Source organism: Canis lupus, chromosome 6 (genome assembly GCF_003254725.2).
Source record: "Canis lupus dingo isolate Sandy chromosome 6, ASM325472v2, whole genome shotgun sequence".
In the NCBI taxonomy this organism is placed as follows: Eukaryota; Metazoa; Chordata; class Mammalia; order Carnivora; family Canidae; genus Canis; species Canis lupus.
In genome coordinates, this window is record NC_064248.1 from 59,408,101 (window position 1) to 59,432,650 (window position 24,550).

The 24,550-nt window shown below is 35.2% G+C and overlaps 1 protein-coding gene across 2 annotated transcripts in view; it reads right to left on the reverse strand.

Moving 5' to 3' along the window:
• The window catches only part of PKN2 (protein kinase N2), a 130,142-nt gene that overhangs the window by 35,425 nt on the left and 70,167 nt on the right, over positions 1-24,550 (reverse strand). For both annotated transcript variants that reach the window (XM_025417745.3, XM_025417744.3), the window contains exons 4-8: positions 20,362-20,479; positions 19,902-20,047; positions 19,603-19,816; positions 3,676-3,861; positions 2,415-2,524 (exon numbers count right to left, since the gene is read on the reverse strand). In XM_025417745.3, coding sequence (XP_025273530.3) covers positions 2,415-2,524; positions 3,676-3,861; positions 19,603-19,816; positions 19,902-20,047; positions 20,362-20,479 — 774 coding nt within the window. The remainder of the gene's footprint in view (positions 1-2,414; positions 2,525-3,675; positions 3,862-19,602; positions 19,817-19,901; positions 20,048-20,361; positions 20,480-24,550) is intronic.

Here is a 24,550-nt window from a genome sequence, read left to right on the forward strand (position 1 = left end):
CCTTGGATCTTTGCAAGTCTGGTAACTTTTCACTCACCAGGTCTCAGGTCAAATATAGCATCCTCAAAGAGATTCCCTAATTACTCCATCTAAAGTAGCCTCCACCTCCTTATTACACTGCCCTATTTACTTCCTTCACTGTACTTATAGGTGGTTTTTGTTTTTTTTTACTTGTTTACTATTATCTTCCCTCATTAGAATATAAGGTTCCTAAGGATATGGACTTTGGAGTTTTCATTAATCATTACCAGTATCTAGAATGGTGCTTGGCACAGAACAGAAAATCGGTGATTGTTAAACCTAAGAGTTCTCTTACAGCAATGAGCATATATTATCTCTGTAAATCGAGAACATAGTAAAAAGCCTGGTACATATGAGACATTCAATAAATATTTTGAAATGAATGGATTGACTTTACCCACTTGGATGATATTCACTGTGACCTCTACTCAAATGATCTTCGAAGCTACTTATCTAGCCCTAACCTCTAGTTCTTTATTTAATTGCTAAGTAATTAGGCATAGAACCCATCTTCTTCCAATACAGATTTTTTCCAATTACTGTGGCATCATTTTCTTTGCAAATTATAGACAAATTCCTTCCCTTGTACTCAAATCCAACTAGATAGGTTGTTTTGTTTTTGTTTTTTAAGATTTTATTATTTATTTGAAAGAGAGAAAATATGCAAGCAGGCAGAGGGTCAGAAGGAGAAGGAGAAACAGACTCACTGCGGAGCAGAGAGCCTGATGCAGGCCTTGATCCCAGGATGCTGGAATCATGACCTGAGCTAAAGGCAGATGCCTAAACAACTGAGCCACCTTGGGCCCCATTAATACTATTTTTTCCCTTCGTTTTCTACATGTATCTTTTTCGATCCCTACTACCAATTTTTACTTCAAGCTCTCCTAATCTTACAGTTATAGCACTGGAGTAGCTGCCTGCCAATTTGTATACCTTTAGTTCCTCCTCTGTCAAATTCGTTCTTCATACAAATTCCAAGACCAACTTTTCCGTTATGTCTCTTCCATCCCATCTTCCATACCAACAAGTATAAACACCTTAGCCTAGCATTCTAAGACCTCAACATCTTTTTAACTGAAATCATCAAAAAAGGTGTATTTGGGAAATGAGGTGGCAAACTTTTACAGTTTCAGATGTAATGGTAAAAAATTATGCAACTAAACAGGTATATACTGAAGACCACTGAAATATAAGTTCTTTGAGGAACCTTGAGAGACCTTGTTTATATTGTTCATTGCCAATCTACTACCTGGAAATGCCAGGAATACAGTAGATACCAATGAATATTTGTTGAGTAAATGAGTGAATAATTTCAAGATAATTTTTAATGAATAAATGAATGATCTTAAATGAGAGAATGAATGCCAACATGAATGTAGTGTTCTTTGAAATTCAGTCTGGTATTCAGACACATGAAGACTAGTTAGTAAATTACTTTAGTACAAAAAAAAAGCTAACATTAATCAAGTTCTTACCACTTGTCTAAGATTTTTACATGGATTTAATCTTTACATATCTCACTGAAGTCGTTGGTATTAAAGCTAAGAAAATCGGTATACATAAAGATGAAGTATTTTGCTCAAGTATATGCATTTTTTGAATCAAGAAAAGCAGTGAAGAGGGCCTGATTAGGATGCTGGCTATGAGGAAAGGAAAAAATAAATAGGAAAAATATTTTTAAAGTAGTGTAGAGCAGTAATCACCACCTCATAAGCACTGTAAATCTGCTTTCAGTAAAATATGAATTTAAAAAATGACACCTGTATCAACCTAAGTACTAAATGATAAAAATCTTGATATCTTTCTTAGTTTTTAGACAAAATTAGGTTTAAGTTCTAATATTTTTGGCCTATACCCCAGTGGATGGATTAAAATATAAATAAGAAAGTTAGCAACATGGACTTGAATCTACTGTGGACCAAATTTACTTCTGGTTGATTCTACAGCTACATTTTGCATTCTAGACATTCACATCATTCATGAAAGCCACTGAGACACATGGAAGTCTGTGTAAGTGAGCACATTAGCACATTTCAAATCCAACTTTGATACTATGACCTAGAAATGGTGAGTTAAAAGAATTCCCTTAATTGTTAGAGAGTGCATTACTAAAATAAATATATTTTAATATTAGCACTCACTTGTCTTTAGGTTAATACAAACTAGACATTTTCAAATCACTGCACAAGCAAAAAGCTACTGCAGCATCTGGTGTTCACCTGTCTTAAGGTAGACTTATATTACTCACCAGATGAGGAATGTCAAAAATACCTAGATTCTTCTTTTATTGCATTAAAAACAAAACTTTTCAAAGCCTTTCTTCAAAAATAAAATTTACATTCAAAATGAATGATAAATATAATGAAAATTCAAGTAAAATATTTTCATCTTACCCTGTCCAGTTCCAGTGTAAACTTCTGGTCCCATGACTGATTAGAAATGGGTTTCCAGCTCGTTTGACCAACCACAGTATTATCTAGCTTCAAAACTGCACATACATCATCTGTAATACAATTTATAGACTTGTTTAAATATTTTAAAACCTTTAAAATAGAGGTACAACTGTTTAACAGCAACAGAAGCTTATGATCCTCTCAGATAAGGTGTTTTTTTTTTCTTTTCTTTTTTTAGAGAAGGAGAGAGAGAGGAGGGGGTGGGAGGGCTGAAGGAAGAGGGGGAGAGAATCTTAAAGCAGGCTCCATTTCCAATGTGAAGCCTGACTCCGGGCTCAATCTCACAACTCTGAGATCATGACCTGAGTGGAAATCAAGAATAGAAAGCTTAAGCAACTGACCCACCCAGGTGCCCTGAAAGTAAGGGCTTTCTTTATCCAGAAGCTTTGAATCTTAACTGGGTACTTTTATACGTACATACACTCCCAACTAGATGCTCCCAACTTATCCTTTGTGTTTGACAAAAACAAAAAGATTAAATGCTATCTGTTTTGTATGTGTATATGTTTGTATGTAAATACGAATCATCTAGTTTTTCCCCCTCTACAATTCTATTTATAGAGCTTGTTACCTCAGGCAATTTTTATTTTCATAACTTTCCTAAAATCTCTCTATATATACAGGAAAACACTGACATACTCGCTTCTGTACTCTGTAGCAGGTTGAATTGTCACAGGCCTTTTTTCCCCTACCCCCCAGTTATACCTTTGTATCAGAGTTCATAATTACATTTTAGAATGTCTCCAAAGTGCTTCATAAACCTGTTGCATCATACTTTTACTACCTCCATCCATGCCTCCATTTGTTTGCTAACTGAGCTACTATCCTAGTAGACATGTTTGGTCCCAAGATTATCAAAATCTCAATGTTAATTTAGAAGTGTCACTATACTGTTAAAAGAATCAAGTCTAATAGGCTTTGAACACCTTCAGTTTGGCATAAAGAGTGATATTCAAAATTTTATTCTTCCTAAAGAATTAATGCAATATGTCATTCAGTTTTCTAATACAATTTCAATAAATTTGGTTGTTTTTCTTACAGTATAGCTTTTAAGATTTTAAAAATTAAATTATAGAAATCGTAATTGTAAAGCTTTTTGTTCAACTTTGGCTCTTCCCATTGCTGTCCCCATTGCTATGTCCTTTGTATAGACCCTTTAATTTGTTATATGATTTAAAAAAAAAAAATCTGGTTACTGAACTGGACAAGTCGTCGGTTTTTAGGAGATTTCGACTACTTCCACTTTTACTTTTACTTGTTCTGCTCATGAAAGATGATCTGGTTTCACTTGGACTCCAACCAGGTAGTGCAACCGATGTTGCTTTTGACCGTCCAGGGACATTCTCTAGAATATCTTGACAGCCCATAAGACGAACTTCCAAAGTACCTGTTTATCATCAACAAATATCAAATAAGAACATCAATTTTTAAAATTTTTTTTAAAATTTTTTAAATTTTTATTTATTTATGATAGTCACACAGAGAGAGAGAGAGGCAGAGACAGAGGCAGAGGGAGAAGCAGGCTCCATGCACTGGGAGCCCGACGTGGGATTCGATCCCAGGTCTCCAGGATCGTGCCCTGGGCCAAAGGCAGGCACCAAACCGCTGCGCCACCCAGGGATCCCAGAACATCAATTTTTTAAAGCTTTTTTTATTTATTTGAGAGAGACAGAGCACAAGCAGGGGGAGGAGCAGAGGGAAAAAGCAGACTCCCTGCTGAGCAGGGAGCTCCAAGCCAGCTGGATCCCAGGATCACCCCAGCCTGAAGGCAGACACTTAACTGACTGAGCCACCCAGGCGCCCCAGAACATCAATTCTTAATATAGAACTATGTCTTTGATAAAAAGAAACGGGGGTGGAGGGGTGATGTGCTAAAATAACAAAATCTCTTCTCCCAGAGGATCTGTGAGGTAACTAATCATCTTTCCTATTTTAATTAGAGAAACTTATTGAAAATTCTTAATTAATACAACTATAAGAAATTTTATGGAAAGAACAGCACTTCCCAAAAAAAAACTGTCTGCAAGGCATAAAACAAGTTACATAAACTCTTGTACATCTGAATACTCATTTATATAATTACATGGAAGAATTACAGAATTATGTCACAGACCATGTGGGAGGAGAAACATAAAGCCAAATAATATGCCTATTAGAATAAACATACAGAAATTAGAAACAAGGAAAACTGTTGTGTTTAGTAGTTATGTAGTTAACACAGAAAAGAACTTTATAAGGTTTTTTTTTTGCATAAATAAATGGGTTTCTGTTCTATTTGAGATGTAAAATAATATTAACTTTCCATTCTAATAGTTTAGCAAGTGAAATAATTACAGACTGTAATTATCTAAGCATAAAATAATTGCAATTTCCTTAGGCAAATAAATACTAAAGTTGCTCAAAAGAAAATGAGGAACTGTGAGTCCATCCAGATACAGCTTTGTCATCATTTGGGCTAGACTTAGTATACTAGAATTTAAAGATGGTGCTGCAGTATTAAAATTTTAGATATTGGACAGTGAATAACATTTAAGGAAGAGTATTTCTTGGTCTCATTAAACTTAAACAATTAAAGCTTCATTTTATTTAAACTTTTAATTATTTAAAGTAACCAAAGGACTTTTAACAAAGTAAAAAAAGTGTGGATTTATGCTCAATTCAAACTAAAAAAAATTAAAGTGAAAAAAAGAATTAAAAACATTGGATGTCAGGCAATGAAGAACACAGATACTCAAGGAATGGGAAACAAATGAGATGAACCTTAAGACTGCTTGAGTTTACTTCCTTGAATATATCTGGGACACAGTACAGGGAGGGGCAGTTTAGGTGCAGCCAAGTGGACTCCCTGGGTTAAAGAGTTAGAACTGAGAGTACTGACACAGAACGAAGACTGAATTGACCAAGGTGGCTAGGACTCACAGGCAGAATAAAAGAAAACAACTCTCCAGAGACAGAAGAACTAAGTTGTGGGGAGGGTTTCCCTGATCAGCTATTCAGTCCCACCCCAGTAGCAGAGATTAATAGAGATTAATTACCCTTAGACTAAATGATGCTCTGGTCTGCATAACAAACCTTAAAAGCAATACTCAAAAGATCAAATTATTTCCAGGGAACTTAACTGTGACCTATAACAAAGCTCAAGAGTACTTACAGGAATACCAAAATATCTAGCACCAAGAAGCTAATACTCAATGTCAGAGATGACTGGGAATGTATGTTTTCTATTGCTGAATTACCAATTACGACAAATATAGTGGCCTAAAACAACACCCATTTATTACCTCACAATTCTGTAGGTCAGAATCTAGGTAGGCTGTCCGCACTTTCTGCTAGAAATCTCACAAGGCTAAAATCATCAGGTCTGTCAGGCTGGACTCTTACCTGTAAGCTCTGAAGAATCTGCTTCCAAGCTCATTCAGGTTATTGGCAGAATCCAATTTCTAGCAGACAAAGGATTGGGGTCCCTATTTCCTTGCTACTTGATGGCCAGGAGTGGTTTTCAAGTTCTAAAGGCCATCTGAATTCCTCACTACATAGCTGGCCCTTTCCATCTTCAAGCCAGCAATGACACATATAATCTTTTCATGATTCAGATCTTTCTTCCCTATCTGGCACTGGCCAGAGAAAATTCTCTACTTTCAGGAGACTCCTATGATCATAATCAGCCTACCCAGATCATTGCCCTTTACATCAACCCAAAAGCAACTGATTAGTAACCTTAATCACATAGGCAAAATCCCCTATGCCATATAACATAATATTATCACCAGTGATTACTCATCATATTCACAGAAGAGGGATTCCATGGATCATTCTTAAAATTCTGCCTATCTTGCCTAGCAAGCAGATAAACAGAAAAATATGATCCATATTAAAAAAAAAATCAAAAATCGATCCAAAACTGACATAAATGTTAGCATTAGCAGATAAGCACATTCCTACAATTATATTCCATGTGTTCAAAAAGTTGAATACAGACAGACAAGAAATAAAAAAGACCCAAAACAAAATTTTAGAGATAAAAACTACCATGTTTAAGATTTAAGGAAAAATATACTGGGATGGGATTGGTGGCAGGTTATACATTGCAAAGAAAAGGCTACTGAACTTGAAGCAGTAGAAATTATCAAAAATAAGAGAAAGACTTGAGGGGAAAACAAACAAACCAATGCATATGTAAAATGTGTTTTACTTCAAGTAGCCTAATATATGTGCAGTTAAGTCCCTGAAGAAGAGCAGAGACTGGGGACAGAAATATATTTGAAAAAAATAATGGCTGAAATTTTTCTACATTTGATGAAAGCTATAAACCTAGGAAGTATCCAAGAATTTCAATGAAAACCAAGCAAAAGAAAAAGAAGTAAATCACATGAAAGCATAATCTTAATGGGATCCCTGGATGGCGCAGCGGTTTGGCGCCTGCCTTTGGCCCAGGGCGCGATCCTGGAGACCCGGGATCGAATCCCACGTCGGGCTCCCGGTGCATGGAGCCTGCTTCTCCCTCTCCCTGTGTCTCTGCCTCTCTCTCTCTCTGTGACTATCATAAATAAATAAATAAATACCTTAAAAAAATTAAAAAAAAATTTCTCTAAACAAATAAAGAGAAAATATTAAAAGCAATCAGAGAAAAAAAGACATGTTACAAAGTTTAGGATGGCAGTGGATTACTCATTAGAAACAATGAAAGCGAGATAGAAAAGCAACAACTTTAAAGTACTAGAAAATGAACAAGCAAATAAACTGTGAAATTAGAACTCTAGACACACTGATATCTTCCAAACATGAAGACTCTTCAGATGTTAAAATGGGTAAAGAATCCATTATCAGTAGGCTGCCATATGATATAGCCATATCATTCCTAAGTATTTACCCAAGTGAAATATACATTTACACAAAAACTGCACAAGTATGTTATTAGCAGCTATATTTGAAAAACTACAAAATGGAAACAAATCAAATATCTCTCATGGGTGAATGGATAAACTGTGGAATATCCACACCTGAATACTACTAATAGTAGAGAGGAACCATTGATACACGCAACATAGATGAATAACAAAGTAATTGCTCAGAGTGAAAAAGGCCAGAAATCCCTCTCCCAAAAGAAGACAGTATAAACTGCATGATTCCATTTATATAAAATTGTACAAAATAGAAACTAATAGCAAGTGATAGAAACAGGTCAGTGATTGCCTGGAGACAGATGTGGGTAGGGAGAGCATGAGAAGAGCAGGAAAGAGGGATTACACAGAGGCACACAAGGACAATTTTAGGATGATGGATACTTTCATTATCTTGATTGTTGTGATGGTTTCACAAGTGTAAAATTATGACAAAACCTTCAAGTTATGCACTTCAAATAAAACTGGATGTTGATGATGGTGACAACTATATACATTTCCTAAAAGCCCTAAAACTGTGGTTGAATCCTACAGTATATAAATTATGTCTCAATGAAGTTATTAAAGATGGAGCGGGAAGCTCCAATTTAATGTTTGGTTAGGTTATGGAAATCTTCTTTAATTGTAAAGTGTTAAGGCAGATTAAATACAATAGATAGCATTTTAATTTTAGTTCAAAAGAATCAACTTGTGTCTGTGTGTTGTATTTGCTTTTTTGTTGTTAAACTGACAAACTTAGCTCATTTCCATTGTACATGCTTAGCTGTAAAAGTCATCCTGGGGAAACTGAAAACATCTGGTCACTACTTCAAACCCTGGTAGCTTATTAAATATTTTAGTAATTTCAATATATTAGGAGATGACAATGCTCAGCACACCTACTTCCATTTAGGAAAAAGAAATCTAGAGGGATTTAAGCTCATTATTAAGCATCTAGAAGTTCTTTTCATGAGGTGACAACAGTTGCAATTGTATATAACCATATTAGAAATAGCTTAAAATTAATTTATTTTTATACCCCACAATATGAAATTTTTAAAACAAGTAATCCAAAAACTAAATGTTTATATTCATAAGCAGTAGCTATGACTCCATTAGAACACGTAAACGCTTTTTTAGTTTTTTAACATTCTGAAAAAAACTATTTTATATCCATTTTACTAATTCAGTACCTGACAATTTTTTTAATTCTGAGGAAATTTTCTTTCATAAAAACTAACAGATGTCTCAAAATGTGGACCAAAAAATTTAATACCTTAGATCAAAATAGCACCAAATTTGCAAATTTCAATTTATAACCATACAACCACAAAAGAAATCAGAGTATAAATAAGACAAATCACAAATAATAGCATGCAGTGAGAAACTCAGGAGGGTAAATGCTCCTGCTACTTGTCCATGATAATTTTTTTTTTTAATTCATGAGACACACACACACACACACACACACACACACACACAGAGAAAGAGAGAGAGGCAGAGACACAGGCAGAGGGAGAAGCAGGCTCCATGCAGGGAGCCCAACATGGGACTTGATCCCCAGTCTTCAGGATCAGGCCCTGGGCTGAAGGCGGCGCTAAACCGCTGAGCCACCTGGGCTGCCCTGTCCATGATAATTCTTCATTGTGTCTAATCCTTTAAGCCCAATACTATTTCTCCTCCTAGTTACTCTACATTTAGTTTAAGGTTCAAAAGAATTAACTAATATTCTAAGTTTCAGTATGAATTTAAAGGGATTTTTTTTAAAAACCAAAATGTCTTAAGAATTGTAAGATACTTCCTTTTACACTGGTGATTTACATCACTTTGAATAAAGTTCAGTAAGGCAATGAAGAACAGAAAAAGAGAGACTCCAACTGGTTAAAGAATTGGGGAGAGGACAATAGATGCAGAGAAAGCATTTGACAAAATACAGCATCCATTCCTGATCAAAACTCTTCAGAGTGTAGGGATAGAGGGAATATTCCTCAACATCTTAAAAGTAATCTATGAAAGCCCACAGCAAATATCATTCTCAATGGGGAAGCACTGGGAGCCTTTCCCCTAAGATCAGGAACAAGACAGGGATGTCCACTCTCATCACTGCTACTCAACATAGTACTAGAATCCTAGCCTCAGCAATCAGACAACAAAAAGACATTAAAGGCATTCAAATTGGCAAAGAAGAAGTCAAACTATCCCTCTTCACCAATGACATGATACTCTACATAGAAAACCCAAAAGACTCCACCCCAAGATTGCTAGAACTCATACAAATATTTGGCAGTGTGGCAGGATACAAAATCAATGCCCAGAAGTCAGTGGCATTTCTATACACTAACAATGAGACTGAAGAAAGAGAAATTAAGGAATCAATCCCATTTACAATTGCACCCAAAAGCATAAGATACCTAGGAATAAACCTAACCAAAGAGGTAAAGGATCTATACCCTAAAAACTACAGAACACTTCTGAAAGAAATTGAGGGAGACACAAAGAGATGGAAAAATATTCCATGCTCATGGATTGGAAGAATTAATATAGTGAAAATGTCAATGTTACCCAGGGCAATTTACACATTTAATGCAATCCCTATCAAAATACCATGGACTTTCTTCAGAGAGTCGGAACAAATTATTTTAAGATTTGTGTGGAATCAGAAAAGACCCCGAATAGCCAGGGGAATTTTTAAAAAAGAAAACCATATCTGGGGGCATCACAATGCCAGATTTAAGGTTGTACTACAAAGCTGTGGTCAAGACAGTGTGGTACTGGCACAAAAACAGACACATAGATCAATGGAACAGAATAGAGAATCCAGAAGTGGACCCTCAACTTTATTGTCAACTAATATTCGACAAAGGAGGAAAGACTATCCAAAAAGACAGTCTCTTCAATAAATGGTGCTGGGAAAATTGGACATCCACATGCAGAAGAATGAAACTAGACCACTCTCTTGCACCATACACAAAGATAAACTCAAAATGGATGAAAGATCTTAATGCGAGACAAGATTCCATCAAAATCCTAGAGAACACAGGTAACACCCTTTTTGAACTTGGCCACAGAAACTTCTTGCAAGATTCATCCATGAAGGCAAAAGAAACAAAAGCAAAAATGAACTATTGGGACTTCATCAAGATAAGAAGCTTTTGCAAAGCAAAAGATACCGTCAACAAAACTCAAAGACAACCTACAGAATAGGAGAAGATATTTGCAAATGACCTATCAGATAAAGGGCTAATATCAAAGATCTAAGAAGAACTTATTAAACTCAACAGCAAAGAAACAAACAATCCAATCATGAAATGGGCAAAAGACATGAACAGAAATCTCAAAGAGGAAGACATAGACATGGCCAACAAGCACATGAGGAAATGCTCCGCATCACTTGCCATCAGGGAAATACAAATCAAAACCACAATGAGATACCACCTCACACCAGTGAGAATGGGGAAAATTAACAAAGCAGGAAACCACAAATGTTGGAGACGATGTGGAGAAAGGGGAACCCTCCTGCACTGTTGGTGGGAATGTGAACTGGTGCAGCCACTCTGGAAAACTGTGTGGAGGTTCCTCAAAGAGTTAAAAATAGATCTGCCCTATGACCCAGCAATTGCACTGCTGGGGATTTACCCCAAAGATGCAGATGCAATGAAATGTCGGGACACCTGCACCCCGATGTTTATAGCAGCAATGTCCACAATAGCCAAGCTGTGGAAGGAGCCTCGTTGTCCATCGAAAGATGAATGGATAAAGAAGATGTGGTTTATGTATACAATGGAATATTACTCAGCCATTAGAAACGACAAATACCCACCATTTGCTTCGATGTGGTTGGAACTGGAGGGTATTATGCTGAGTGAAATAAGTCAATCAGAGAAGGACAAACATTATATGGTCTCATTCATTTGGGGAATATAAAAAATAGTGAAAGGGAATAAAGTGGAAAGGAGAAAAAATGAGTGGGAAATATCAGAAAGGGAGACAGAACATGAAAGACTCTTAACTCTGGGAAACGAACTAGGAGTGGTGGAAAGGGAGGTGGGTGGGGGGGTTGGGGTGACTGGGTGACGGGCACTGAGGGGGGCAATTGACGGAATGAGCACTGGGTGTTATTCTGTATGTTGGCAAATTGAACACCAATAAAAAATAAATTTATTAAAAAAAAAAAAGAATTGGGGAGAGGAGCCAACAAGAAAAGGAAAAAAAATCTCCAGTCATATCAGCTGATTTTCTAAAACGTAGCTTTATTATTCTTCTAGAGATATTGTTGATTTCCAAATATTTGACAACCATATCTTATCAATGAATCATTCAGAAACACTCTATTAATGCGCTCAGCAATGGGCCATACAATGGTGAAACTTAAGTAATAAGTACAGTTCCTTATCATCAAATAATCGTTACCAAGTATCTTCTGAATCTATAAAGTGTCCTGTGCTAGGGGCTAGGATTACATGTAGATAGATGATAAGGTCTTTGTTCTTCACAGTTCTAATTTTTAAAAATACAGTAAGAAGATGGACAGTAAGGCAGGGATCTTAAACATGGACTGCGCACAAACCAGTTTAATTGTGATAGAAGATTCATGTAGGAATTATAGAAGATGTGACTGGAAAGATAAACACTTTAATAAACATTTAAAACATTTTAAATATAATGGAGGATATTGACCAAAGGTTCCCAAGCTTTCTTATTTCACAGCACCCCAGTGTCTCAATTTTTTCACTGGGCTCCTAATCTAAAATATACCTAACATTTCTATTTCAAAGGATACTGCAACAAACTAGTAACTACTTACAAAAACAATACACATAACTTGAAAGAAAATAATCTTATTTCACTTGCAAAAAAACATGGTTACCTCCTAATGGGATGTTTGTACCTAATGAGCACAGTACAGCTTCTCAAACTCTGGAACTAGATTGGAAACTGCTACCTTCTTTTCTATTCCACATTGATTTTCACATGGTATTTATTATCAGAGCAATGCAAGAAAACCCAGGCATGTTAATAAATGACATCACTGAAAGGAATATAGTTCCACCTCATGCTGTACCTTGAGCTAGTATTTTGGTGACCAGAGGAAGTGAAAATACACTGTTTCCCTCAAAAAGTTAAAATATCCTGTTGTACTTTGTGAATTCATTCTGGCATCCTAGGATACATTAGATTTAGAAACTCAATTTGGTAACTATAGGTTTAGACTGATTCTAATAGTGGCAACAGCATAGTTTAACCATAAATTTGTCCTTCAAGTTTTAATATAGAAGTCTGGCAAAATATAAAACTGATCAATGATACCCAAAGCTATTAAAATGTGACAGTACACTTTGCAATTCTGAAGAACAGTGTCACATCCTCAAAATATCAAATACCATCATTTTTAAGGAAAAGCCTTTGTTGACATTTCCATTGATAATTTAAGGATTTCTAGGGGTGAGAGAAGTCAGTGTAATGAAAATATTTCACATTCAAAATGGACCATAAAAACCTTTGTAGCTGATGGTCAAAGAAAATGGTGCAGTAGCAAAGTCCAAAGGCAGTTTCTCCACAGAAATATGGGAAACAAACAAAACAACCACAAAGTAGCAAAAACTGTTAGGTCAAGTGTATGAGACATTTGCAAAACAGTCAAAGGTTTACTGTAGCCAAGCAAATGCTTAATAAAAAAAGCAATGAGTACTCTAAATAGGAGAGCTCTGTGGTATTTTAACTTACCTTTGCCTCATCCTCCCCCTACCCAAATGGCTTGTTGATGGTCATCAATACAGCAGTCTACAGATAAAAATTCATGCTCAAGAAAAGTATGGTTATCTGCTTTGACCTAACTGAGGGCTCCCTTAAGGACTAACACAAAGGTATGTTTTTCTGTTTATTTGTATTTTGCCTATCTAGGAAATCTCTAAGGGCAGAGAAATAGCTAAGTGGAGAGCATTTAATAGCAAATGAACCAGACACTGCAGCCTGGGGAAAAAGATATGAATTGGGACAAACAATAAGATATCCCAGAGAGTCTTGGAAGAGAATACAGAGTAAGACATTTTGAAAAATAAGGACTTTGCAATGCTTCCACTGGGAAACTAGAAGGCTAGGAGAAACAGACATTCTCATAAAAGACCTGAGAAAGCCCTAAGCTCTCATATCTGGCTGATCTTCGAGTTCTGTGTGAGCAAAGGCATAGTTGACAATGCCTGACTGACCATTAAGGATATGCCCCAGCACACAAACACAGAGCCCAGCTGCAAAAGCAGGGCGATTTTTTTTTCTTTTTGCCTGCATGCATTAAAAGAAATGTCTGACAAAACACTAGTAGACTACTAATTTAAGGGAGACTTCTGTGACCATACATGACAGTGAATACAATCTTTACAAAACAGCTTATAAAAGCCCCTAAACAACTATACTCCACACAAACAACAACAAAAAATTCTAGAAGGGGATTATCTTCCAGAGTTACACATTATAATATTCACAATATCCAGTTTTTCATAAAAAATTATGATGCAAGCCAGAAAATAAAGGAACATGGATGATTGACAAAAAAGGCAAAAATTAATAGAAACTGAGGAAGCCAAGTCATTGGATCTTCTAGACAAGGATTTTACATCAAGGACTATATATCAACTATCTTACATACAAAGACCTACAAAAAAAGCCCCAAAGCAAACAAACAAAAGAAAGGAAGGAGTATTGTATTTTGACAAATAGAGAATATTAAGGAATATACAGAACTACAAATAAGAATGAAATGAAATTCTAGAGTTGAAAAGTGTAATACTGAAATTTTAAAAATTCACTAGAAAAGGTCAGTAGTAGATTTGAGGAGGCAGAAAAATCAGCAAACACGAAGATGGGTCAATTAAAAGCACCCAGTCATAGGAACAGAGAGGGAAAAGAAACAAAAGAAAGTGAACACAATTCTATGTTACTGAAGTAGCTGAGTAATGAGGGGGATTGCACGAAGAGATCTATTGATAAAAATTACAGCTGACTTTTTATAATAGAAAAATAAAAGCCAGAAGAAAATGAAATCACATTTTAAAGAGCCAAAAGAAAAAAAAATACAAATATCTATATCCACTAATAATATCCTTAAAACATGAAGTTCAAAAATATAGGAAAAAGTGAAAGAATGACACTCTAGCACACCTTCTTTAAAATACATGCTAACTGAAAACTTATAGGCTAAAAGGAAATAGAGAAAATCTTAAGTACAAGACGAAGAAAATACTCAAGGATGATGATTTTTAAGGCATATGTAGAACTAAAATATATTACGACAAGAATACAAAAAGGTAGAGTGGAAAGATTTGAAAATATATTTTTTTAAGATTTTATTTATTTATTTATTCATGAGAATACACAGAGAGGAGAGAGAGAAGCAGAGACACAGGCAGAGGGAGAAGCAGGCTCCATGCAGGGAGCCCAATGTGGGACTCGATCCCGGGTCTCCAGGATCACACCCTGGGCTGTAGGTGGCGCTAAACCACTGAGCCACCGGGCTGCCCTGAAAATATTTCTTCATAAAATTCTTAAACTGATTTAGAGTTAAGAGTACATTGGGATCATAGACTGTAAATAAGTTCAATATGGATATCTGATTCTCTAAAGAAAGCAATAAACACACACACACATACAGGCCTAACTAAAAGACTGTTATGGGAGATGAAATGGAAAAACAGAGGGTTTATTTTATGAACAACTACAAAGGGCAGGAAAGATGCTATTCAAACATCAAGTAAATATATATTAAAAATAATACTTAAAGAGAAAAGAATAAAAATAATACTAAAAGAAAGTTTATAAAGGGCACATGGAAACTTTTGGGGGTTGTATCAAAAGTTACCAAATTGTACTCATCAAGAGTGGGCAATTTATGTATATAAAGCTGTTTAAAGGGCAGCCCCGGTGGCGCATTGGTTTAGCGCCGCCTGCAGCACGGGGTGTGATCCTGGAGACCCAGGATCGAGTCCCACATCGGGCTCCTTGCATGGAGCCTGCTTCTCCCTCTGCCTGTGTCTCTGCGCCTCTCTCTCTCTCTGTGTCTCTCATGAATAAATAAATAAAATCTTAAAAAAAAAAAAAAGCACGGCTTAAGTCACATTAAAAAAAAAAAAGCTGTTTAAAAACGGGAAAATATGGCAGGCTAACAACTTCAGATTTTCAGGACAGATAAAAAGAAGAGTCATCTATATAAAGAATATAAAATTTTCACTTTAAATAAAAAAAATAGGTTGAAAATGAAAGGATGGAAAAAATCCTAGGAAAAAATTTTGCTAGGTTACATTGAGCATGAGAAGAATAAGGCGGCTCTACTAACATTAGACAAAGTAAACTGTGTGTCTGAATATTTTCAGAGATAAAATGGAATATTTATAATGATAGTGTAATTGATCAATATATAACAACACTAAATGGGTATGCTCCTAATTAAAAACAAAATAAAAAGCAGGAAGTAAAACAATGAAACTAAAGATAGTTTGTAACTGACTTAACCAATTTGATGCCTGGCTTGATAACTTTAAAGACCCTTATGAGAAGCTTCTTTTTGAACTCTACTAATGCCAGGCTCTTGGGAGAAATCCTGACAGTTCAAACCAGAGAGGCATGGTTCATGTTTGTGGATAGGTCTCATAGGAGCTTGCTGGTAGGAAGACTCTGACTTTTGATGCTTGACTTACTCTTGTAATTTCAGATACCCATGGAAGCTGTGTTTGCATTTACCTGTGTCTCTGGGCCCCTAAAATGTCTGTACATCAATAAACATTTGTGTTTTGTTTTTTTTTTTAAGATTTTATCTATTTATTCATGAGAGACACACAGAGAGAAAGAGAGAGAGAGAGAGAGAGAGGCAGAGACACAGGCAGAGGAGAAGCAGGCTCCATGCAGGGAACCTGATGTGGGACTCAATCCCGGGACTCCAAGACCATGCCCTGGGCCAAAGGCAGGCGCCAAACCGCTGAGCCACCCAGGGATCCCCCTAAACATTTGTTCTTAAAAAAAAAAAAAAAAAAAAAAAAAAAAAAGTGAACAGAGACAAAGTGACCTCTGGGATACCATGAAGAATATATATATACACATGCTATGGGAATTTCAGAATGAGAGAAGAGAGATAAAGTGGCAGAAAAAAATATGTAAAGAAATAATGTCTAAAAATGTCCCAAATATGATGAAAGACATGAATCTACACATTAAGAAGTCAAAGATTCAAAGTAGAGTAAACTTAAGAGATTACTATTTGAGATATACTATAATCAAAATGTGAAGAAAAAAAAAAGACAGAAATCTTACAAAACTGCAAGGGAGAGGCAAATCACCACTTCCAAGGGATTCTTAAAAAAAAAATAAAAGCTGATTTTTCATCATAAAGTACAAAGGCCAGGACAGACTGGAATAACATTTGTAAACTAATAAAAGAAAAAAACTTGTCAACTAAGAATTCCACATATGGCAAAACTAACCTTCAAAAATAAAGGAGAAAATAAAAAAATTCCCAGGGAAACAAAAGTTAAGGGAGTTTGTCACTAGGATATCTGTCTAGAAGAAGTGCTAATGTAAGTCATTCAGATTGAAATGAAAAGACACTAAACAGTAACTTGAAATTGGAGAAAAAAATAACACAGGTAAATATAAAAGCCAATATTACTGTGTTTTTGGTTTATAACTCTTTGTGCCTTAAAAGATAGATGCATAAAATAGTTTTTTTTTTTCATAAAATAGTTATAATGTAAGCTAATGGGCAACACAGTGTATAAACATGTAACCTGTGATACAACAACATAAAAACAGGGAGAAACAGCTATATAGGAGGGGAATTTTGCAGGTTATTGAAGTTAAAGTGGAAAAGACTTATAAATTCAGGCTATTAATCACTACGGTAACCACTAAGAACAGAACTAGAAAAGGAAACAAGGGAATCAAATTGTAAATTAGAAAAATTCAAACACAAAAGAAAGCATTATCAGAAGAATTCAGAAAAAAAGGATTAAGACCTGTAGAAAACAAATAACAAAATGGCAGAAGTAAGCCTTTTTGTTGTATGTTAAAGAATTTGGCTGGTTTTTGTTACTGGCTCCTGGGAGTGAGCCTTTAAACCCTTGTCATTTCCCCAGTGATAGCAGTGTCTTTGTTATTTACGGTGGGTTCCTCAGGTATCAGATTGAGTTAATACTAACAAAGTGATTCATGGTGGGCCCCTAGACAGTTTCTGGATGGGGGCTGGCTATGTCAGAAAGACAACCATATGATTAGAGGGTTGGTGCCAATATTAGCTTGACCTCCTGACCTTCAGAGAGGGGTGGGGGACTAGAGTCTGATTTCATTTTTTTTTTTTTTTAAATATTTTATTTATTTATTTATTCATGAAAGACTGAGAGACAGAGAGAGAGAGAGCGCCAGAGACAAAGGCAGAGGGAGAAGCAGGCTCCATGCACCGGGAGCCCGATGTGGGACTTGATCCCGGGTCTCCAGGATCGCGCCCTGGGCCAAAGGCAGGCGCTAAACCGCTGCGCCACCCAGGGATCCCTAGAGTCTGATTTCAAACAAATGGTTGAATGATTCAACCAATCACTTCCACTTAATGAAGCCACAATAAAAACTGTGGATAATCACAGCTGAAGTGAGATTCTTAGTTGGTAACAGAAATTGATATCCTAAGAGAGCGATACATGCTGAGGACCAGGAAGCTTCACATTTGGGACCCCCCCAGATCTCTCCTTATGTGTCTTTTATAATTTGTGTTTATAATAAATAATAAAACTGTAATTGTAAAAACAAAAAACAAAACTGTAACTGTAAGCAGAGCTTTCTTGAGTTCCATGAATGAGTTCTATAAAATTACTGAGCCTGAGGTGGTAGCGGAACCCCTGAATTTGTAGTCAATTTGTCAGAAGTGTGGATCATTGGGGAAACTCCAAGTTTACAACTTGTGTCAGAAAGAAGGGCAGTCTGTGGGGACTGTGCCATTAACACGTGAAATTTGACCCAACTCTAGGGAGTCAGCATCAGAACTGCACTGCCACATAGGTAATTACCTTAAAATATATATGTATTACACTGTTTAAGTAAAAGGAACTGATTTAAAAAAAACATGATTACAGGCTGTCTAAAAGGATTCATTTTAGAATGTCTTTAGATCCAAAGACATCGATTAAAAGTGAAAGGATGGAGAAAGACATTCAGTGCAAATAATAACAAGGAAAAGAAAGCTGGGGTGGCTATACTAATATCAGACAAAATAGACTTTCAATCCAAAACTGTTACAGAAGACAAAGAAGGACATTACATATTGATGAATGAGTCAATCCATCAAGAAGATATAAAAAACTTACAAGCGTGCATTTAACAACAGAGCCCAAAAATATATGGAGCAAACATTTACATAATTAAAAGGAGAAATAGGCACATAAATAATTGGAGATTTCACTACCCTACTTTGAATAACAGACCTACTAGAATGGCATAATAAAAAAAAAAAAAGGAAAATAACAAGTGTTGGTAAGTATATGCGCTCTTGGGAATATAAAATGATAATGCGGCCACTGTGGCAAACAGTTTGACCATTCCTCAAAAATATAAACACAGAATTACCACATGACCTCCTAATTATACTCCTAGGTATATACTCCAAATAAATGAAAATAGATGTTCAAACAAAAACACAAATGTTTATAACAACATGATCCGCAAGTCAAAAAGGTGGAAACAACCCAATACCATCCATTGGTAAATGGATAAAGAAAACTTAGTATATATCCACATACAATGGAATATTATTTACCATAAAAAGAAATGAAATACTGATATATACAAGAACAAACCTTGAGAAAAGTACACTAAGTGAAAGAAGCCACAGAAGGCCACAAATTATACAATTCTATTTATAGGAAATATCTAAAACAGACAAATGTACACAGACAGAAAATTAATAGTGGTTATCAGAGACTGGGAGAATGGGGAATAGTAACTACTCAATGGAAATGGGGTTTCCTTTTATGATGATGAAAATGTTTTGGAACTACATAGTGGCGATGTTTATACAACACTGTAAATAAATAAATACATACATACATACTTCTGAATTATGTATTTTTAAATGGTTAAGATAATAAATTTTGTTATGTGTATCTTATCACAATATTTTAAAAATCTGTGCATACTTTCTTATTCATTTATTAAAACAGGACCAGATGTACACAATAAAGAGATGCACCAAAAATAATTAGGAGATGTATGCAACTTACCTGTTAGGGCTGCTGGTTTGGATAGTGTGCTATACTGGTTTTGTGTCGAAATCATACTTTGACGTGGACTTAGTGTTGGTGATGCAACAAGTGAAAGCTCCTCAATAATAATACTGCTTTTGGGATGATTCTTGGGAAGTTCATTTAATCTTTGCTCTAATGAATACTTTAAAAGGTCCAACTTCTGACTTGATTCATTAAATCTTGCTTGGGCCTTGAATAGGGAAAAGACAGTTGTCATTTAAAATAATTACATTCTTTGAATAATGTATTTATTAAGTTAAAATATTTAAAATTACTTCTGAAAGTGCTTTCCTGTCTGTTACTTTTCCTGAGCCAAGTAATTTCATTACATTCTTTGCACCTTCTGCTACTGCAAACTCTATCCTAAAATGATGCCTTAATTCTTCCATTCGAAGTTCAAGAGGACTTATGACAGGTTTTGCTAGAGGGGGAAAAAAAAAAAAGGCAATTGAACCATTTATTTGGTATTCTCATGTGTAGTGATTAGTGATTAAAACTCATGAAAAGGAAATGATTTCTTACAACTTAAGAGAAAGTTCATTATTAAGAAGTCAATAAACATTGAAGTAATACTTAGACACAATGTTGAAATAAAAAGCCTTCCATTTCAGCCATCAAAACTCAAGACAAAACCATAATGCCTCCACCTCTTTAATTTTGAACCAGTGCTTCTTTCCTACATAAAATTTACATGCCCAGAATAATAAGAATGACAATTTATCTCTATTCCATCACCATTATCAAAAGCCAATTCATTGGTCTGGACTGCCTGAAGAATCTGCATTCGTATCACTTCTATTTTTGTCTTGCTGTCCTGGAGCAGTTGCTGAGCTGTGCCATGGAGTTTCCGATCCTATTAAAATAAGTTTGAAATGGTAAGCAGATGAAAAGAAAAAAAATAAAACATTTTCAATAGCTTCTAAATAAGGTCAAATGATTGGCAGCAAGTGAAAAATAGAGTTAGTAGAACACTAAGTAAATACATTTATTTTAAAAAGCCACCAAACTGATAGGGCTATAAATGAGAAAAACAACTCAGTAAGACAATTTGAGAAAAAGCAAGTGAGTCTTATTACTATTTTTAAAAACTCCAAATTCACATTTATAATTTTCTCTTTTTTGCTTTATACAAAATATAAAGAATTTTCCTGTACCACGGTCAATAATCTCATACTCAGAAGCATTGTATGTAACAGAGAGATGCCTCAGTGACTAAGCCTAAACATTTTGAAAATCTCTTCCTCTTCTATAACATTACAGTTAAAAAAAATTACAGTTAAATTCTTATAGTTTCACATATGTAGGCAAATTTTTAAAATAACTAATCATAGCTGGTATCTGTGTTCCCTTAAATCTGATAAAGGAAACAAGAAACAGCATTTGTCAACATTAGTGACATAATGAGAAAAGTCTCTCTTGAAATTCTTGAATGTCAAAAAATAAGACCTTCTCAATAAAGCAAGGGAGGAAATTATGGTGAATAAACTTGTTATTTTTTAAAACTTCAAGAAAGGTGAATTACATGAAATAACACTACTACCATATCTCAGTTTAGTTCCAGTAACAATGAACATTACTGATGGAGAGGCATGAAAACTTACCATTTTTGGAATTGTAGTCAGCTAAATAATGATCCACCCAAAGATGTCCAAGATGGCAAAGGGAAACTAAGACAGCAGATGGAATTAAGGTTGTTAACCACCCAACCTTAAAATACACAGATCATTTCCTGGATTATCCAGGTGGGCCCAAAGTAATCACAAGCCTCCTTAAATGTGGAAGAGAAAGGCAGAAGAGGAGGGCAGAGCAATATGAGAAGAACTGGACCCACCGTTGTTGGCTTCAAAGACCAAGAAGAAAAGAGCCATAAGCTAAGAAATGTTGGCAGCCTTTACGTGCTAGTAAGATCAAGGAAACAAATTCTCCACTACATCCCCCAGAAGGGAATGAAGCCCTTCCAATGCCTGACTTTAGCCTCAGTGAGATCCATGAGACTTCTCAATTACAAAATTGTAAAATAATAAAGTTATGTTGCTCTATCTAAGCCATGAAATTTATGATAATTTCTTGCAGCAGCCATAGAAAACTAATACAGCAATTTTTTTTCCAAAAATTTTGTATGCAATAAATAACAAGTTAATACCATCTCCTGCTTAGTTATATTAGTTGTCAAAGTCTAGTAGGCTTCAATCCACAAAAAAACAAATGATAAACAAAACTATGCATCAAGTTAGGAAGCACTTATTCACGAAAAAGGCCAATTTTTGCTTATTATTTAAGCACCTCTACTTTTATCACTAAGGTAGTAATCAGTACTGATTTGGAAATAAAATAGGATATAATCAACCTATACTCTCTGAAGACTAGAAGCTAGTCTTCAGCATCAGATGTGCAGACCATTTCAATAAAAACACACAGTATATTATGGCACTGTATAAATGAAGAAGATGACACAGTATAAATGAATGAAGATATGAGGGGAGAAAGATAATACTGCCATTATATAAGGAAAAGAAAAGTGAGCTGATATGTTTTATGATAAATACCAAATTAGGTTGGCTAAAATACAGTGGAAGAAAAAGCAGTTTGCATATTTATGATTTTTTCTTCCATTTCTTTCCTGCTCTGAAGGCCAGTCAATTCAATAAAGATCTTCTAGTCAGATTTCATTCTTTATTAAATATTCAGATTTTACACTGAAGGAGTTGGGCCATATAGTTTACTATAAGTCTCTTAAATATCAATTTACACCATGAAGTAAACACATATACTGTATTTGTTAATTATGGTTTACCATTAAAAATACTTGCTTGAGTTTGGTGTTTGGCTATGACTAATTATATATATGCTTTTGAGAATATACCTATTCACCTTCCAAATTTAAAATGAAAATATTTTTCTTACTTTAATCCCTCCTTTCCAGTATTAGGTACATCAGACAAACTGAAGATTTGAAAGTTTTTCTGTTTCTTTGAAATCTCATCAGAGTAAGAGAAAAGGGATCCCTGGGTGGCGCAGTGGTTTGGCACCTGCCTTTGGCCCAGGGCGCGATCCTGGAGACCCGGGATTGAATCCCACTGTCAGGCTCCCGGTGCATGGGGCCTGCTTCTCCCTCTGCCTATGTCTCTGCCTCTCTCTCTCTCTCTGCGTGTGACTATCATAAATTAAAAAAAAAAAAAAAAAGAGTAAGAGAAAAACTTTTAGTATTCCAAAGCTCCTAATTTAATGAGGTAAAATATGTTTCACAATCAGATAGACTGGGGTCCAAATCTTACTGTCTTTTTAAACTAGGGTTAGTTATCTAACCTGCAAGATTTGGGTTTCTTGCAGAAATTATGTAATGGGGAAGCCCCTCTAAAACACGGAGCTTTTGTAAGCATTAGATAAAACTGAAATTCTATTGCTTAGCACATAATTGGCATTAAAATGTTCTGTTTCAGATTAATAAAGATGATTATCTTATTTCAATGAAGTCCTAATATAAATGTATAAATATCAAGCAAACTATATAATACCATGCTTTTCAATTAAGCCACTCCTTTTACAGTTTTACCACCATGTGAGAAGACAGTAGTTCTGTCATGTACTTCTTTGGAAATGCTTTCTTAACTATTTCAGTTCAACATGCAAAGAAGAGCAATAGTTCATTTTAAAAGTAATCAACTTTTTCCAAACTTCTGAGAGATCTGCACAGATGTCAAAGTATGATGAAGGCTTTTAAATGTGACATTGGACATTACCAATCACAGGTGATTTACAGTTACTACTTGTCAGTCTTATGCTTTCCAGCATTCAATAAATTTTTATGGTCAGTTTTATGCTTCTATGAATTCAATGGATTTTTTACTGAGCACCTAATACATTCAAAGCAAGAGACAAGGAAGGTCCAAAGTATATGAATTGGTTTATGAATTACAGAAATATTTGCTTTTATGTTAAGGCTTTGGAAAGATTTTTATGTATAATAGGTTGAATCATGAAAATGCCAATACCTGAACAATTCTGAACTACAAAGATAGCAATTTCATATAGTTCTATTGGTAATTAGCATTCTACAATGCCTGAGTTATATTTTGAATGTACAACATTTTTAAATTATAAGTTAAAACATTTATAATATATTCCATTATATAATATTTTGTTTTATAAAAAGTAATTGTTATTATTTTCTAAGTCATAGTGGGACCATTCTAACAAATAAACTACATCACACATGGATTTCTGAAATAAATAAGCCAATCATTATCTTCATTTTTCCATCACATATTTATGGCTTACTTTGGATGTATTTAATGTGGTTACATCCAGTGAAAATACAAAGATCAGTCAGGATTTATCTTTTAAAAGCTATAATTTGGTTGAACAGACACAAATAATTATTGTATGTATCAGAATGTTTAAAGCACCCAAGAAAATTCAAAGGAAGATGGGATGGATAAATTTTAGCTAAGGGAAACCAGAAAGGTTTTATGGGATATTAATACAGATGAGGAGAGTGAGACTGGGATAGATGGTCAGATATTTCCAATTGAAGAAAAGGTCTGAAAAGACTTGGATGCATTTAAAGAGGTTAACAAGAACCCCATATTTTAATAAATACCTTGGGTTTGTCATCTTAATACATCAATGGAAAACATCTCTTTGACAGGTCTTTTTTTTTAAGATATTTATTTATTCATTTATTCATTAATTCATTCATAAGAGATAGATAGAGAGACAGAGAGAGAGAGAGAGAGAGAGAGAGAGATAGGCAGAGACATAGAGGGAGAAGCAGGCTCCCTGAGGGGAGCCTGACGCAGGACTCAATCCCAGGACCCTGGGATCATGACCAGAGTCAAAGGCTCAACCACTGAGCCATCCAGGTGCCCCTCTTTGAAATGTCTTATCAAGCCCTCAGATTATTCTGAAAACCCATGGTGCTACT